This window comes from Podarcis gaigeae (assembly GCF_964106915.1).
Source record: "Podarcis gaigeae genome assembly, chromosome: 10".
Taxonomy (NCBI): domain Eukaryota; kingdom Metazoa; phylum Chordata; class Lepidosauria; order Squamata; family Lacertidae; genus Podarcis; species Podarcis gaigeae.
Window position 1 is genome coordinate 36351711 of NC_139686.1, and position 18054 is coordinate 36369764.

Consider the following 18054-nt stretch of genomic DNA (forward strand, 5'->3'; position numbering starts at 1 on the left):
CTGTGTTAAAAGTCAGTTTAAAACTCAGAAAAACTAAAGTATGTTTGGAAAGTTCTTCAAAAATACTCACAACTGGCAACCCATTTTTGGAATTAAACTGATGAATTGTGGCTTTTCCCTGAATTGATGAACAGTTGAATTGCTGTGATGAATTCTGTTTCAGTGGCATCTTTTGGAAGAATAATTGATTTATTTGGTATCAGAATACTTAGTAAACTGCTTACCTCAGGAAAATAAAAGTAGTTTAAAGAAACTGCAGCTGTTGTAATATTAGTGATTGACACTGAAGCACTTGCTTAATTCTCTGTCAGGTAAAAGCAAAGACTGAATTGCTTCTATCAGCAGAAGCAGCTAAAGCTGCTCAAAGAGCAGATCTCCAGAATCACTTGGACACTGCCCAGAATGCATTACAAGATAAACAGCAGGTGAGAGAAACAACAAGGTCATGTAAAATGCCTTCATGATTAACAATGATAATCTGATATGCTTAAAACCAGATCACTTGGGGAAATCTTGTATATAATAATATAACCCTGTGATGACCTCTATGGTTGAAATTGTTAAAACAATATTGTTAAGCTATTTTTTTTAATGAAATATGAAGGGAGATGCATACATGACTTACTAAAATTGTGAATGAACTGTAGTGGAAGAAAATGGGTCAGATTTGACTCGATTCACACAACTTTTTAGGATTGTCTGAAGCCACTGTGGGAATGTCAATCAGCTAATGAATGTGTGGGTGGGTGTAAAATTCAGAAATTAATACTTCTTTTTTATTTGTTTGTTGTATTTATATATCTATCCCATAATGGAGTTCTCTGGGTGGCTCATGAAGAAAATTAAGCAGTTCTTTGGGTCCTAGGCCATATTTTTCAGCTGGGAATGAATTTTCCTTGATGCATATTGGCTAATGAAACAATTTATGGCCTCTTAAACTTGAAGAAGAAGTATTTTTTTATATGCATTTTTGTGTTTTTATATTGTAAACTGCTCTGTGATTTTCGGATGAAGGGCAGTATGGAAATTTTAATAATAATAATTAATACTTTAAAAAGGAATTAGTTAAGGGCTTTCAGCTGCAAAGTAATATTTTTTTGCTGTTAAACATGTGTGACAGTTACGGGGATTCTCTAAAAATTACCCTTTTCAATGTTTATTAAAAGGAGCTAAATAAGGTCAGTACACAGTTGGATCAGGTTACTGCTAAGCTGCATGACAAACAAGAATTCTGTACTCAGCTGGAAGCCAATCTTAAAGAGTACAAAGAAAAGCATCTTCATTTAGAGCAGAAAAATGAAGAACTGGAAGGTCAGCATAAGGTTAGCATCTAGGAACCTTATTATTATTATTATTATTATTTGTTCATATGCTGCATATATGATATGTGCATTATTAACATTGGCAAAGTGAGGATGGTATGAGTGGAGAATTGCTTTGAAGGTAGGATCAACTTTTTATTCACCTGATTCAATGGCCACCAAATGTAGAACAAAGAAAAAGAAAAGGAAGGAGAAAAAGAAAAGAAAAGGTCTCCAAATTGTAAGGGATGTAGGGGAAAATGAAGGTTTCCGAAAAATGCTATGGCACAAAAGCCAGTGAGTAGCACTGCTTCAGTAATGTACTTGCCTTTACAACAGTAAAGGACTAGAGTTTGGAGGTTATTTGACGTTTGACTGCCTCTTTGAAAGCAAAGTTTTAAAAACAGCACTTTTAATAACAATTGCCAGTTCACATTTAATCACAAAATTTGTGTAAGCTTCCCTGAAATATGTGTGGAACAACATCTGTCAAAATAAAAACATGCTTTCTTTTCAGAACAAATGGACAGAAGGGGGAGGGTGAATATTTTTCAGAAGTAGCATTTTGGGTGTAACTTCATTAATATTATTCATTGAGTGCCACAGCTGGACTGTCAGTGTGGGTGAGGCATATTTGATTCCTAAACATCACATAGCAGAGATGATATCCTGCTCTGCAGTGTGTTTTAGTGGGTGAGACTGAGGTGTTGATCAAAGTCAAGTTCAGGTTTAAGCAGGATATGTTGCTTAAGGATAAATATTTGGATTGTATGTAAGGATCTTACCCAAGTAATCTTGAAAGTGGCCATTTCTTTGAATATTTGTGGCCTTCTCCTTCTTAAATGTGAGGAAAGGTTTTGAATTTGTTTCTATCTGTTACTGGGGGAATTAAAGAAAAGAGACCACGCCGTTAAAATATCATGTGTATATGCTATACAAGATAACAAGTCTTGCCCTCTGCTTACTTAGAAGAATGGGAATTTATTTTATTTATTTTTAAAAAAACTTCTTAAAATTGTGGCAGTTTATTTTGTGAAAAATGTTAACCTTCTGAAATCTTCCATTTCAGAAACTTGAATCTGACATTCTTGAAGTCATGGGAAGTAAGGAAAAGGCACTTCAGGAGCTACAGGAGCAAAGGCAACAATGCACAGACTTAAGTCTGAAGGCTGCAGAACTGACCAAACAACTAGACAGAGAAAGAGAAATGTATGCTAAATATCTTAAAACATTCTACGTTCCAACTTTGGATTGAAGTGTTATGGGTACCCCAAGCATTTTTGTTGCAGAATGCTTCTTCTTTTCCCTCACCCCCACCTTGGGATTATAGCAGGGTTGGAGATTTAAGTGCAGAAAGCTAGAAACGGCACATATTTTTGCTCCCTTAACTCACATGCCCTGCATTTTAGCAGGAAACATTTCTCCCTCCTGCTGCTGCCAGCTGCCAGCACACCTAACTGTATGCTTTGCTCATCTGATCAAGATGCATTATGGTGTCTCTGATTATGCCACAGTTACTTAGACACATCACAGTAACACATGTCCTTCCAGTGATGGTCAGTGGTGGTCCAGTGAACCGTACCACTGGCCTACCGAGTTCCGTTTTGCCTATTCTGATTGGCAGAGACTCTCCAAGGCCTCAGACATGTATTTGTCAGCGCTTGTACCAAAAATCATTTTATAAGATGCCATGAATTGATCCTAGGCATTTGTATGTGCAAAACACATGCTCTGCTCCTGAGCTGTGCTCTCCACAAGTGCAGTGCAGGTATTTGTTATTGGTTTGTCCTCATCAGATAATTCAGATCTATTGATATGTCAACTGCTTTCACTATTTGTACCAAGTTTTATGAATAAATTGTTTTGAATAAGTAACAAGAATGCAAATAAGATTAGTTGAAATTCACACAACTGACCAAGCAGACCTGCATTTTATTACTTATCTATTTATGAATTTCCTTTTACATGTTTCTCAATATACCACAAAACAGCTAAAAATAGTTTTAAAAGCAGTACAAAAAGCAACTTTACCTTAAAGACAATAAAAAATGGACACATAAGGGAGATTTTTTTTTTAAAAAAAGCCAATTGGAAAAGCTTATTGAAACAAAAATGTCTTGAATTGTTTCTGAAAAGTTCAGATAGCGAGCCTCGGTAATATCTCATCAGGACGGCTGTTCCACAAAACGGGGGCAGAGTTACGGAAGAGTTTGTGTATTTCTAAATGGAAAAGAGTTGAATCGAAATGGCTCTTCATTCTAGAATTTGCATTTCAACTCATAATATATAGTTTATTGGTGCTGCCAGCATATCATTTAGCTATCAGGAGATGAAAAGAAAGCTTAAAACATTAGTTATTTAAGGGGATAACACATGTGACCCACTTGTTATATTTTATGTGTGAATGTTGGCTTATGCTGCAGTTTAGTGTTGAACTATTTTTGAGTTTTATTTCCCCCCCTCTGTACAGAATATCTAGTACCAAATTAGATCTACAAAAGAAATGCGATAGCCTGGAAGAAGCAAACAAGCAGATATTGAAGCAAGAAGAAGAAAATGGAAGATTGAAATTGGATATTGAGAAATTACATCAAGATTCAGACAGACGTCACAAGGAACTGGATGGAAGGCTGCAAGCGGTGACAGAGGATTTGCAGAAGATGAAGTTGGAAAAAGATACTCTATTAAAGGAACTTGAAGTTATCAAAGACAAACTGTCAAAAAGCACTGAATCTTTGAAAGAAGCCAAAGATGAATTGGAAAAAGAGAAACAGAAAGGAAAGGCAGCAGTGGCAGAAATAGTGAGTCATGAATTTTTAAACAAATAGAGATTTCCTGTGCGACAGATTTGTGCATCTATGAATACTAGCTGTGCTTTGCTACATGCTGTGAGATTTTAGGGCAGTATTCCAGGACTGGTGAAGCTGACAATGGGAAATTAATACTCTCAAGTATACTAAATTGAGCTTTTCACTAATTAAGTGTATTATCTTGGCCTGCACGTGTGTGGTTCTTTTGGGCACTGGCTGAATTAGATGTCCATCTGCTGTGATTAATTTTTGAATGGCACTGGAAAGAATTGGGAGAGGTAATGAAACAGGTTTGTTTGATGTGGTTTGTGGAAGAAATGCAACTAAAAGTGCATGAAATATCTCTCTGTGTTTTTGGCAGTGGGGAGAACCCAGTTAATTAAGGAACACTGTCATAACTTTAAAAAGATGCCCATATGTTTTCCTGAACATGATATAGAATTCCTTATGTTGTATTATATATAAACAGATACTAAAGTAACAATTTTCACACTCTTGTGGGCGTTTTGAGGCCTTTTAGAAAGGCAAGTGACCCTAGGACCCTGTTGGAGATGAGCGGCAGGAAAATTGAGTGAGCACCTGTTGTTATGAATATGACAACTGAAATTGCTGGCTTTGAGGGGGGAAAGTAATATCTGCTAGAAGAAATTATAAACAATATGATGATATCAGCTGGTGTAGGGCAGTATGACCCATGCCTTAAAAAATAAAACCACATCTATTTTGAAAGATGATATTATCCACGTATTTCCTCTCTTACCTGATTTCTATTTGGCCAACATTAGAGTACAATAGTAATATACATTTGATGAAATTTCTGTTTTTGAAAGCATATAGAAGCTTTTTCCTCAGAATTTCATTTTCTTTTTTTATGATGACAATATATTCTCTTAGTGTGATGCATTCTAAAACATTTAATATGTGTAAATTAAATATTTTTTCCTTATTTTATACCAGTTATACACAAAACTTTTATTTAATGCTGCAAAGATTTCAAATCTATGCAGAGGTGCTGTATTAGGAATTTTTTTACCCTAAAAATTGTATGATTCAGTGCTTAAAACCAAAACAATAAAAGAATCCTTGAAATTAATTGAGTTCTTATTTTTAAAAAGGTTTCCCTTACTCTCCCTGATTACTGTTGTTAAAGTTTGTTTCCAAAAACTTAATTTTCACTCATCAATTAAATGTAAAAGTATAAAAATGCTTACAGTGCAAGTCTGTACATTTCTACTCACAAGTAAGTTCCATTGAGTTTAATGGGGCAAACACATGAGTAGATACAAGATGGCAGCCTTGGCTTCTAACATAACTGGTTTTGTTACTGACCTTTATGATGAACAGTGTTAAATGAAAAGGGTCCATTGTGAAAAGAGAAAAGTTCTCATTGTTTATTAGTGCTGTAGATTATTACCTTTGTTTCTTTCACAACCAACCTTGTGGTGCCAGGTTCTGATCTACACAGTATCTCTGTCTATCTATCTATCTTCTATCTATCTATCTATCTATCTATCTATCTATCTATCTATCTATTATCTATATCTATCTATCTATCTATCTATCTATCTATCTATCATCTATCTATCTATCTATCTATCATCTATCTATCTATCATCTATCATCTATCATCTATCTATCATCTTCACTATTTATTTATTATACTCAGTTTCTTTGAAACTGTCCATTGTTTTCCACTGAATGTTAGAATTCATTGCTGAAACTTCCCAAATTTTTTTCCAAAAAAAGAGAAAGGTCTATATTTTGGAAATTTTACGAGCTCACCAGTCATTCTTTTCACACAGGAGAAATCTTGTCAAGAAGCTAGACATCAACTCCAGCTTCAGTCGGAATCTATAGCTAAAGAGCAGAATGAACTGAAAAACTCGCTGGAAAAGCAAGAAGGGGTAATGCTGACTTTTTGACAGCAAGCATGTGAAATCAGCAATTGCTTTATCAAATAGTTTTTGCTAGAATCAAACCCGGAAAGAGGGAGACAGAGTGCCAACTTTCCACAAGACTATACCCAAAACAGATTTCACTTAATAAAACTGTGGACGATCGCTCCAAGGTTAAATAGCTGTTGTGTTCATGTTCATGTGTTAACTCAGAAAAGTATGAGCACGGACCTAGGAATCTTGCAATATTCTATTTCTACAACCCAATTCATAAAGTGGGTTTTTAAAAAATGCTCAGTTTAGCTCAGATGATGGATAACGACATAGCAGTGTCCTCTCCAAGGCATAATGTTAAAAGCAGCAGCATGAAAATAATACTACATCTGGTAAAGATAATACACAGTACTGTTCTGCTTTTCTTCTCTATGTAGATCTCCAAGCAGCTGGCAACAGAGCTTGATTCAGCGCGTGCGCAAGTCCTGCAGATTCAAAGTGTCCTGAAAGAAAAAGAAAAGAACGAGCAGCAGTTGCAGTTGAAGGTGAAAGAACTGAAGGAATCTTTTGACCAGAAGAAAAAGCAAAATGAAACACAGCAAGCTGAATTGAAATCAGCTCTCTTAGAAAAGGTAAGAGCATACAAAGAGGGTTTGCTACCAGTTTAGATTGATCTGAACACTGCTGTCTTCTGAATAAATTTAACAAAATTAAATAAACCATAGGTATTTATTTTATAGGGACAAGTATTGTAAAGTTCTCTGTAAACTGAACAGCGAAAGTATTAGCAATAACGCAAGTAGAAAATGTTCATGCTTGTATGTTTCCATGTTACTCTTTATTATGTATAAAGAAAACTCTTCTTGTGTGTGTGTTAGGCAGAACTGGAGAATAAACTGCAGCAGCAGATAACATTGTCAGCACAAGAGCTTACGGCAGAGAGAGAAAAGATAGCAGAGCTACAGAAGACACATAAAAAGACCCAAGAGAACATGGAAAAATTTCAGTTGGATTTTTATGGCAAAGAATCTGAGCTCTTGGCTACACGACAAGATCTTCAGGTACATTACATCACTTTTAAGGCTATAGGGCATCTTTTCTCACTGTGTGCAGTATAGTGTTCCTGTGCCTTTTAAATTGGCAATTAGAGGATACAAGTGGAATCTGCAGCAAAATACTGCAGTGTGGAATGCTCCTGTTCTCTCTTCCAATTGCTCTTTTTTGGGGGGGGGGGAAATGTTAGTGTCTAAGGTGTATACACTGCAAAACATTTGTAAGGAAACAAGAAAGACCTTGATAAAGTGCCTGTTATATGAAGTGCTAACTTTGAGGGTAAATAACCTATAAATACTGAGTTGTCTGAACTCTGATAATGGCACCCTCTGCTGGAATATTTGGGAGAAATATACTTCTGATTTGTGTTTTTTCATTTTCCTTGTAACTAAAGCTATAGCAGGATTTAAGACATTTTAAAATTAAACTAGCTTTATACTTAAGTCATCTAGCCACCGTATATGTAATCCTAAACACAACTAATGGAAAGAATTACAACCAACAGCAGCAGAAGTATCATCCTCTAACAATATTACATATTTAAAGTTTTTTTATTTTTGGTTTATGCTGGACATATATGGGTTTTGTTTTGCATTCATTGAGAGTTAGCCTGCTTTGATCATTAAAGCAGTAAATGCTCATTTCAATGCAGATGCAGTCCTGGCCGCGTTTATTTATTAGAAATATTTACACCTAATTTTCTAACTGAAGTTCTCAAAGCAGATTTCAATCTATTCAAATTATAACAAGAATGACTTACAATGTTGGAGTCCTTCACCTGATCTATGGCTTCTGTCAGTCATAGTTTATGGCTCCCGGCAGCAGATGCAAGAGGCATGGAGTTGGGGGCAAAAGTGCTTCAGGCCATTTATGATATATTAATATTAGTTATGTGATCTAGGGAGCTATTAGAAGTTGGGGCAAAGGGAAGAAGACAACCTCAGGTTCTTCTCCCCCACCCCCGCTAATATTGTTTGGCATCCTCCATTCACTCCCCACTCCCACCCAAATGATTTCCTTTCTCCTCATCCTCACATCATTTTAGCTACTACTTCTTTCACTGTCTGGGAGAAGGTGTATAGGAAAACACATACCTGAAGTTTCCTCTGCCAAATTATGGCACAATCTACTGTTCAGCTGTGCTTATCAGAAACATGGAACAAACACATCACAACATATCTGGCACTAGGAGATGGAATGGCCCAACTTCCATGCAATATCTAGATATTATGAAATGCCTGTAGGAAAGCAGCTACGACTGCAGCCGTTTGCGTGGTTTGTATGGCAGCTTGTGCAGAGACCCAAATCGAAAGTGAGGGACTTCCAAGACTCAGATGACTTGTGCTAGGGGTAATGGGACGATGGCATCAGTACAAAATAATCCTTTTATTTGCACTTTAAATTTTGTATCAGCATTTATTAATATTATTTCTTCATGTTTGTATTCGGAGCTGAATTGGAAAGGACTTTGTTGCATATTGCTAACAGGTTTTTTTTACTACTAAAATCAACTCCTGTTTCTTCACATTAATGCATAATCATATCTGCTACTGTGACTGGCTGACTGCAACTTTAGCTGTGTTTTTCAAAAATTCAGTCAACAGAGGAGAAGCTTGCTTTGGCCCAAGAAGAATTGGTTTCAAACAGAAATCAAATTAGTAATCACAATCAGTTGATCAAAGAACTTAAGACTGCAAGATCTACATTAGAGCAGGATGTGTCTAATAAAGAACAACAACTGAAAGAGCAGAATAAACTGTTACAGGAAATACAGAAAGACAAGGTAATTTATTTTTTATTTAATGGTGATATGCCATGTGGCTATGGTTCTATATGCAATTGTTTCATTGAACATTGAAGCTTATTTATGAGGAAACGTGCATGTTTTCACTGCTGGACTCATTTGTCATCATTTGGTTAGAAGGTGATGTTTTTCTGCCATGTCAAAATCAATACTGTTAGAATATGTAGGTAGTAGAAATACATTAGAACAGGATTTTAAAGAGGCAGCTCTTTACCGCCAGAAAATGATCATTGCTTTCTAAATCAGTTAAAAGTGGTCTCTTAAAAATACCTGTCCATTTCCTCTGCTTCAAGGCTGGAAAAGAAACGGACCTGGCTAACGAAAGATCTAAAACAACTGAGCTTCAGAACATAAGCACCAAACTGGAAAAAGAAAATTCCAAACTAAGAGAAGAAGCCAGAACCTGCAAACAGGAATTGGAAAAAGTATGTTGAGATGCTACTCCATTTATGCTGGGCCACTTCTTTTGTTCAGCGTATTACCATTTCACTCAAAAGTTCCCTGCCTGCTTACTCTGGTGAACTTTCTCACCCTTCCTTCCAACTGCATTTACCCTTCCGTATCTGTAGACCTTGTGTTGGTTTTTAATTAATGTGAGTATTTGGCTTTGCTGCTTTTTACTTCACCTCCCGAGTTTAATCCTTCCTACAGGTGCCTTTTTTTCAGGTCCGAATTATAGATTAAACTGGCAACATTTATACCTTGGAGAAAAAAGCAGCTATATCTTCTTTGGGATCAAATAGAAATGGGCTGAGGTGGTGGGTGGGGAAAGTGGATTTCCAGCATAAAATTATGATGGGGCCTAATCAGAAGCATGTCCTTGCTCTGTGCCCCTGGCTGCTTTTTCTTCAAATAAAAACAGCCAGTTTAAGCATGTTTTTTTTGAAAGCGTTTGTAACATAAGATGTATTCCTCCCCCACCCCAGTCAATTGCTGACTGTGTCCATTTATGTTTGTATGCTCTCTGCTGCTGCATATGTTGCACTCTGGTCAGTGACCGAATAAATCGATTCATTCATTCATTCAGCTTCTCCTCCTGCCTGCCAGCAGAACTTCTTCTAACCACCCCCCCCCCGACCCCTTGAGATGTGAAATTGAGCTCCCCCAAAATATTGTAAGCAGTTCGGCAAATGGTTAGGAATGAGGCAAAAAGACACATTCATCTGGTTTTTAAACTTAACCTGTTAAGATATAGAAAATAACTCACTTGAATTTTTGTCTTGTTCTGTTCTGAGAATTATACTATTTCATGGGAAATAGTATGATTTCAGATTAGCTCTCACCCAAGTATTATTATTGTCATTGTAAATACTGTATGTTTTTAACAGGAGATAACAAATTTAAAGGATGCCAAACAACTATTGATCAAGCAGAAACTGGAATTACAGGGAAAAGTTGATAACATTAATTCAACTCTTGAGCAGGAGAAAAAGAACCAAGAAGTTATCAAAGATCAGTTGAAAAAGAGAGAAGAAGAAATGAAGAGGAAATGTGCTGAGATTGAGGCAAAACTGGTTGGTATATCTATTATGAGAGTACTTAATATGTATCCATGCTTAAATATGTTTAAGCATCCATTCAGCAGTTTCAGCTTTTGTAGCTGGAGTCATTCAGGGCGCTGCCCTCCCAGGTCAGGTGGAAAAGTCCAGCAAAGCAGAGGGAGGTCTTTCAGGACTCACAGCCAAGATGGTCTCTTATCTATTATCAGAATCTTTTAATTCAAGATATTTAACCTGCTCAATTTAACTTACTATGTATCAGGGAGAATTCCATATTAAGTAAGACAAAACACAGAGGCTTCTATCCTAATTTCCCATGAGCAGAACGCCACTCATGAGATACCGTTGCTGGTGGAATGAAGAGAAAGTTATTTTCACTGATTTCTCCTTTCTCACTGGCTTCCCCTGTTTATTTCAAAAATCTGCTCTGGTGGTTGGAGTGACAATGTTATGGAAGGCTGAGGTGGAAATTACTTACTCCCATATTCTGCTGTTGGATTGGAGTCACTTTTATGAAGGGAAGCAATTTGGGATCCTAGCCAGGATTTCATTATTTTTTCCATAGCAAGAAGAGTTAGATATGCAGAATGGGGTGGTTCCCTCTATGGCTACAATCCCAGGGGTAAAATATCATCTGAGCAGACCTGTTGTTGTTGTTGTTATAAGAAAAATACTTACATTTTAAAAATGTTTTTATTGACTTAGCAAACTGAGAAAAAGGAAAAAGATGAGCAATATAAAAGTCATGAGGAGGCTGAGGGTAAACTCAACATGCAGATCACAGCTTTAAATGAAAATCTGGGTACGGTGAAGAAAGAGTGGCAAAGCAGCCAAAGAAGAGTTAGTGAATTAGAAAAACAAACAGATGATTTACGTGGAGAGATTGCAGTACTGGAAGCCACAGTACAAAATAACCAAGATGAGAGGAGAGTGCTGCTGGAAAGGTAAGTCAGTGAGTTAGAGGCAGAATAATATGTTTTTGTGTATGTATGTGGTGACTTCTGTTTTTATAATAGAATGGGGAAAACTTCCAATTGTGTAATTTTGTGCTAAAAACAAATTATAATGGAAATAAATAAGCTTATGCAGTCAGAATAAATCACCCAAATTGACAGAGAAGCTAAAATTCAAAATTCTAACACTGACCCCCCCTTTTATGTGAGATTTTGACTGCCCTGTGCATGTACTGCATATGGTGACTTACTCCTGGAATGTAACTAGCCACTTGACACAGGAAGCCAACTCAGTTCTTGTTCAACGTAGACTTCTTAATGGCCTTATTTGTTTCTACAATAAGGGAGGTTACCTTACTAGTATGGTTGAAACCATGTTGGAATAGGGATTCACACAGTTTGAAATGTAGCTTCAACTCAGAAAGTGTTGGAATGGAATAGTTCTCTCACTAATATAAAGGAAACCAAAAGGATCAATTCCCTTCCCACCCTTGCTTCTTGACAATAGTCTGAGGGCAGGTTAACAGTATGAATTCGCATGCGAATGATGGTTTTATTTTTCCTCAGTTTACGGCATTGTAATAGCATTATGATTTCTTCTTTAGGTGCCTTAAAAGTGAAGGAGAAATTGAAAAACTTCAGAGCAAATTGATGGATGCACGAAGAAAACTGGATGACACTACTGCAGCCATGCAAGAGCTAGGCAGAGAGAACCAGTCACTGCAGGTATTTCATTTTGGTGCCTAAAGACAGACTCTGCGCTACCTTTAAATTTATTAAAGTAAACAGTGCTCTTTGCTAAGTTGTTCAGGGGAGTCAAGTAGATGGGTAGAGGAGAGGAACCAAATGTGATAAGAATGATGTGGTTATGTGTAAAATTATATGCAACAATTCTGGGTTGGGAGTACTGTGTGTGGGTGTGTAGAACACTTGCTGTTGAATTTCCATGAAGTAGCTTTGACGCGATTTGGGTTTTTGATTTAATGTTCATAAAAATCTCTACTCTTACATTTCATAGATCAAACATTCACAAGCCCTGAATCGGAAATGGGCTGAAGATAATGAGGTTCAGAATTGCATGGCCTGTGGGAAAGGTTTTTCCGTAACAGTAAGAAAGGTATGTATGTCTGGGAATATCTTCTGGAGAAGTGTGTGTGTGTGTCTTGAGAATTATTTTTCTGAAAGCTGTGAAGCAGTGGCTGTATTTGCTAAAAAAAATAAAAATGGTTTAGTGTACTGTGAATGAGCTGGAACAAACCACAGGCTCACATACCCACCTCCATTTTCCATGTATCCAGGAAGAGAAGTTGAGAAGTTGCTGCTTTCTTTTAACTACAGTATTTGTATTGTTTGGTTCAACAAAGTGATTTAATATTAACTGGTTAATTTCAAAGAAACAAACACCAGTCTCTGGCCTTTGAAGCTGACTTGTTGAAGTTGGCTGTGGATCACGTTAATCATTCTGAAAACACAGGAAGCTACAGTTAACAAAAAAGTGGAAGCAAAATTTTGAAACTGCCCCCTGTGGAGGAGAGGGGAAGGTGGGAGCACATTGGGTTCAAGGATCACTGTGATATACTGTGTTTTTCCATCTATAAGATGCCCTCATGTATAAGATGCCCCCTATTTTTGGGAATTCAGATTTAAGAAAATGGGGGGAGACACTGTGTATAAGATGCCCCCTAATTTTTGACATTATTTTTAAGGGGGGAAAACCTAGTCTTATACACGAAAAAATATGGTACCATGGTTTAGCATGATGTGACATCACAGCCAATGTGTGTTAAGGAAGCGTTTTAAAAAGGTGATTGTTTAAAATGAACTTCTGTCAGATTTATATAAGGGAGATATTTGTATAAGCCTCATGCTTTCTTTTGTAAGCAATGCAGTGAGCGACTTGTCAGTACAAGCCGTGTTCAGGCCTTGTATATTTTTGTACAACTTGATGCAGTCTGCTCAGCCTGGCAATGGGCATCTTCCCCCCTTGTCATTTGAACGGATACTTGCAGGTGGAAACAGTTACAGGATTATGAGGAGAGCAGTGTGAAAGCGAGGTTCACAATAACAAGTTGGTTTGGAGCACATAGGAGTGGAGAGCATGTTCCTGCCATGGCTTGGCATTATATCTTTCCCTGTATATAATTGTTTTGCTTTTCCTGTTTCACAGCATCACTGCAGACAGTGTGGAAACATCTTCTGTGCCGAGTGCTCAGCTAAGAATGCCTTAACGCCTTCTTCTAAGAAACCCGTTCGTGTCTGTGATACTTGTTTCAACGACTTGCAAGGATAATTACTCACAGCTCTTAAATGTTATGCTAGAATAAAGTTTCTGTTATGCACTTCGTACAACACTCAGACTACTCTTTGGTTTGGGTGATGATTGTAACAATGGGCAAAATTATAGTATTGTTGAAAATATACATATAAAAAAGTCAAACAATTGTACTTCTTGTGAGGCTGAAATTATCTATGGCTTGTTTGGTTTTGATCCTACAAGAGCTTCTGTGTCTAGTTTATAAGTCCCCAGTAACTTGTAAATAAAGTTTAAACAGAGGAGTAACAATGTATTTTTTTAATCCTAATTTCCTTGTTTAAAAGTAACACATTTTAAAGTAAACACATTTGCAGGGATTTTGTGTATCAAATGCTGCTGCTCTGATGGGATGGTTACAGTTTAATAGCTTCATTGAAGTGTGAAAGATACGTAGCAGGCCCAAACAAGCAGCTTTTTTGCTTATTTCTTTTATTTTCTCATTCTCTGGGGATTCCACTTACAGTGAATGCCCTAGATAGTGGGAAACTGTCTCGAGGTTTTAAACTTTTCAGGATGTTTCACTACAGTGTCACTATATATTTCACTGAAAATGAAAGCAAGTGTCGAGTGTATAATGTATGCTTGACATCTCTAAGAATACGTTTCATCATATCAAAGGTACTTAAGTGGACTACATCATCCTTAATATGCAAGGTCTTACTCTGAAACTTTTTGAGGTTGGGCCATGTTTTTGCTGCATACCTTTTCGGAGGTCTTCTGCTTAGTTAATTTTATTATTATTATTATAAAATCTTTGTTGTTGTTCAATTCCCTTCACAGGAAACACTGCATGGAAGTTCCCAGGAAAAAATACTGTGAAGTGTGGGAATTAAAAAAATACAACATTAGGAAAGAAAGTAGTCACCTTGGAATTCTACCTTTCTCAGTGTAATTTTTTGTCTCCAGTTTCTTAGTTCTTGCTAGAGATTTGCCATACCTCCCTGCCAAATGGAAGCGAAATTCCAGGTTCTGCTAATGGCTTTAAAGTAACTGAGATTCCGCCACCAAGAGCCTTTCTCTTGCTTTAATGAGATACATCTCAGTCGTAGGTTTTATAGTACAACGGTGTCATGTTTTGTCCAAATGAAAAGGTACTGAAATTGCTCTTTTAAAATTAAAAGATTGGATTTAGGCAGGGAATGTCATCTTTCAGCCCCAACACAGTAAATCCTTTTTTTCTTCTCTTTTGATTTGAGAGGCGAGGATAATATACATACTTCTATGCACATTGTAATCACACAAAATAATGTACTTTGTAAAATTTAGAGTGACTAAAATACAGCATGACATTTAAAATTAACACCTTTTGGATATGTGGTCTATTTAAAATGCTATGAAGGAAGTGATGCCAGCAAGGAAGAATGTTGTAGACTGAGAAATGGAAGTACAGCACTAGGAAGAAATGGAGAAGCAAGCAGCTTACCACAAATATATTTGTAGAGGGGTCATGGCTAGCACGACCTTTGCACTCAGAAGGTCCCAAGTTCAATCCCTCATGCCTCAAGATAAAAAATGTTTCATACATTCCAGGTCCAGCAAATACCATTTTTTGCCTGGAAATTTTGAGAGGCTACTGACAATGGGAGCAGATGACATTTGATCCAATGGCCTGATTTAGTATAAAGCTGCTTTATCTGTTCAAAAATGTCCAGATGAACAAGTACAAATAGGATGTATGAAACCTTCAATTTTTTTGAGTTGGATATGCATGCTCCATATGCCAAATTTACATCTAATCATTCAGTGGCTACATGTGTAGACATTTTCCCCATCTACCTGGTTTTTTTTTTTTTAGGACTAAACGGTAAAGTAATATCCGGAGCATCTACTAAAGGAATTGGGAATTATTAGGGCTTTTACTTGATTAAATAAATCTTAGTTGATTAATCACACCAGTTTTATTCAATTAAACATGCTTATGAATAAATTAAAGTTTTGAAGGAAAAGAGTATTTTGGTTTTAGATGATGCTCGCATGTGTTGCAGCAGGCACCATCTTAGAAAAGCCGTCCTTTGTTCTGTGCAACAGAATGGGGAGAGGCCTTTGCCAGTCGCAGTTTTTGTAAGTACTTGCATTCAAAAGAATATCTGAAAACCATCTGCTCCCTCATTCAAACAGGTGAAAATATATTGAAGTGGTTTGATTTGTTAATTGACAACACATCGCAGCCCTAGAAGTTGCAAACATATACATGGAGGCAAGGGAAAATCCATTTTGTTCAGAGAATGAGCATAAGGTTGGATCCGTAGTTCAGAAATTTGAGCTACTTCAGTGGAAACGTCCCCTAAGATAATAGCATTGTCACTTGCACTATGCACTTTCTTTCTCGTGTAACCAACATAATATGCAAGAAATGAAACAGCTGTTTTGCAAGAATTGTTGTAGTAATTGGTCCACAAGGCTATGTATTCTTAGACGAGCGTTCAGTGAAATTCCTAGTAACTTCATTTTTGTTAGGAATATTGCATCTTTAATTCTTAAGTGCTCCAGAGGACACGTGTATATATAGCAAAGGAATTTACATGGTTTAAACAAGCATTGTTTGGCTTAAGAATCGAAAAATGTGGACATAGCAATTTTGCACATTTGTAGTATTAGTTGACTGGTTTCCATAGTTCATGTATCAGCTTTTGTTTTCTTAGTATTGAGTTTCTCTAGAATTTACATGGATGGTCTGTTTTCCAGGCCATAGCAATAAGTACATACAAAAATCCCTATACCTAAGAGCAGACATGTTTGTGTTCACATTCTGTTTTGAACTGCTAGAAATCTTAAAACCAGTATACTACTTAAGAGTAGTATGCATTTATAAAATAGTTACAATTTTACAGTGCTGCAATTGGTCAGCATTGACTGTTCTGTCTTGGTTAATGGAGTGATGCAATATTCTATGCAGTCATTGTACAGCAGGCAAATGGAAGGGTTTTCACCCAATTCAGTAGAACATATCTGATGGTAGGAAACTAATCTGTTTTCTCTTGTGTGCCAATTAAAGAGCCACTAAGTTCAGTGAAGACTTCTTTCTTAGTCATCGTTCCCTCCTTACACCTTACAATATGGAAAAGTTTTACTACTGGCTTTGAGTTTTAAAGTATCTAAATACATTGTTCATTGTTGATATATAAACAGACTGGTGTGGCAGATCCAGATTTCCTAGTGTTGGTGCTCACACAATGTACATTCTACCATGTGGTTAAATACCAACTCTCGTCACCAAAGGGATAAGAAAGAATGTCACGTTGGGTTAGCAAACACTGAAACCTTTTATAATAGAAATCTGTCCAAAATGCTGCTTGTATAGGATTTGTCACTTTTGTAATAAAATTATTATTAAAAAACCCCTTTAAAATAAACACACAACCCCCCTTTCATTCTGACACTTGATGCCACTATGTAAGATTTCATTTAAACTACCTCTTGATATGAAATTCAACTTTAGTGCATTTTGATAGGATTCCTTCACTATAATGTTAGGTATGATTTGTGGTAACTGCCAAATTTTCCAAGTGTTTTGTCTCACCAAAAATGTAATATTTGGGTATGTATGCTAATGTAGTTTCCAATTATTCTAGGCTCACTTGTGCTCTTTTGACCTATGTAGTTTAGTTCTACAAACTTGTAGCTGTTGGACAGGAATGAAACCATCAGTTCAAGCTGTCCTGGTCATAAGTCTGTTGGACTTTGTCACCTGTATGTAATATTGGCAAACTGGATACTGGTTTAAACATGAACATGCCATTAAATTAGCCTCTTGTTTGCAACAGTCTAGACAAGAAGTTGACAAATGCTATTAAGCTTATAATGGATGTGTGCCACAAAGTGTACTGTCCTGTTGGCCTCTTTTTAATGATTGGTTTATTATGGTCGCAGATGTGAATATTGTGTATAATATTTACTGATTTTTATGTATAATTGTATAAATTAGAATTGGAAAAAATCTGTGCTTACCTTATATTTACAGATGTTTTAAGGTAGCCTTACCTACACAACACTGCACTTCTTTTTCAACTGGACCCTTAAATTCACATTATCTGTAGATAGTCTTGCATGACCATTTTTATCAGTTGGATTCTCTCAAGTCCTCCTCTCAGTGGTGTGTTTATGACTTGTGGTCATGTAGTTGTGCCTTACATTGTGAAAGAGTTTAGTTCAGTACGCACTGTAATCCCTAAACTCTGCATTTGGAAAGTAATGAAAGCTGAGGAGTGACACCCTACATCAGCTAATCCTGTATGAAATAACATGAGTGGATACTTGTGGAAATGTTACTTTTGTATTCTAATCTGTTATTGGGCTGAAATAAAATTAGACATTTCTAATAGACCACTTGCAGTGACTTAATTTGCTGTGCTTTTGATGTCGCTGTATCCACTTTTATTCATTTGCAAATTCAGATAGTGGTCAGGCAAAGTTGAGTAGTATCCTTTTGGT

The 18054-nt window shown here is 36.6% G+C and overlaps 1 protein-coding gene and 1 long non-coding RNA gene across 4 annotated transcripts in view; one reads left to right on the plus strand and one right to left on the minus strand.

Annotated features, from left to right (window-relative positions):
- Positions 1-17944, plus strand: part of EEA1 (early endosome antigen 1) — a 48138-nt gene extending 30194 nt beyond the window's left edge. For all 3 annotated transcript variants that reach the window (XM_083698550.1, XM_083698549.1, XM_083698551.1), the window contains 14 exons: positions 312-425; positions 1167-1322; positions 2371-2510; positions 3772-4102; positions 5914-6015; positions 6438-6632; positions 6879-7061; positions 8651-8836; positions 9151-9282; positions 10186-10371; positions 11062-11300; positions 11915-12035; positions 12328-12426; positions 13477-17944. In XM_083698550.1, the coding sequence (XP_083554676.1) occupies positions 312-425; positions 1167-1322; positions 2371-2510; positions 3772-4102; positions 5914-6015; positions 6438-6632; positions 6879-7061; positions 8651-8836; positions 9151-9282; positions 10186-10371; positions 11062-11300; positions 11915-12035; positions 12328-12426; positions 13477-13599 (2307 nt within the window). In that variant the 3' untranslated portion in view covers positions 13600-17944. The remainder of the gene's footprint in view (positions 1-311; positions 426-1166; positions 1323-2370; positions 2511-3771; positions 4103-5913; positions 6016-6437; positions 6633-6878; positions 7062-8650; positions 8837-9150; positions 9283-10185; positions 10372-11061; positions 11301-11914; positions 12036-12327; positions 12427-13476) is intronic.
- LOC310825409 lies at positions 77-3761 on the minus strand. Its single transcript, XR_014555288.1, has 3 exons — positions 2695-3761; positions 2087-2180; positions 77-169 (listed from the first exon to the last, which is right to left on the minus strand). It is a non-coding gene; the product is annotated as an uncharacterized lncRNA (long non-coding RNA).
- Positions 17945-18054: the final 110 nt, after the last annotated feature.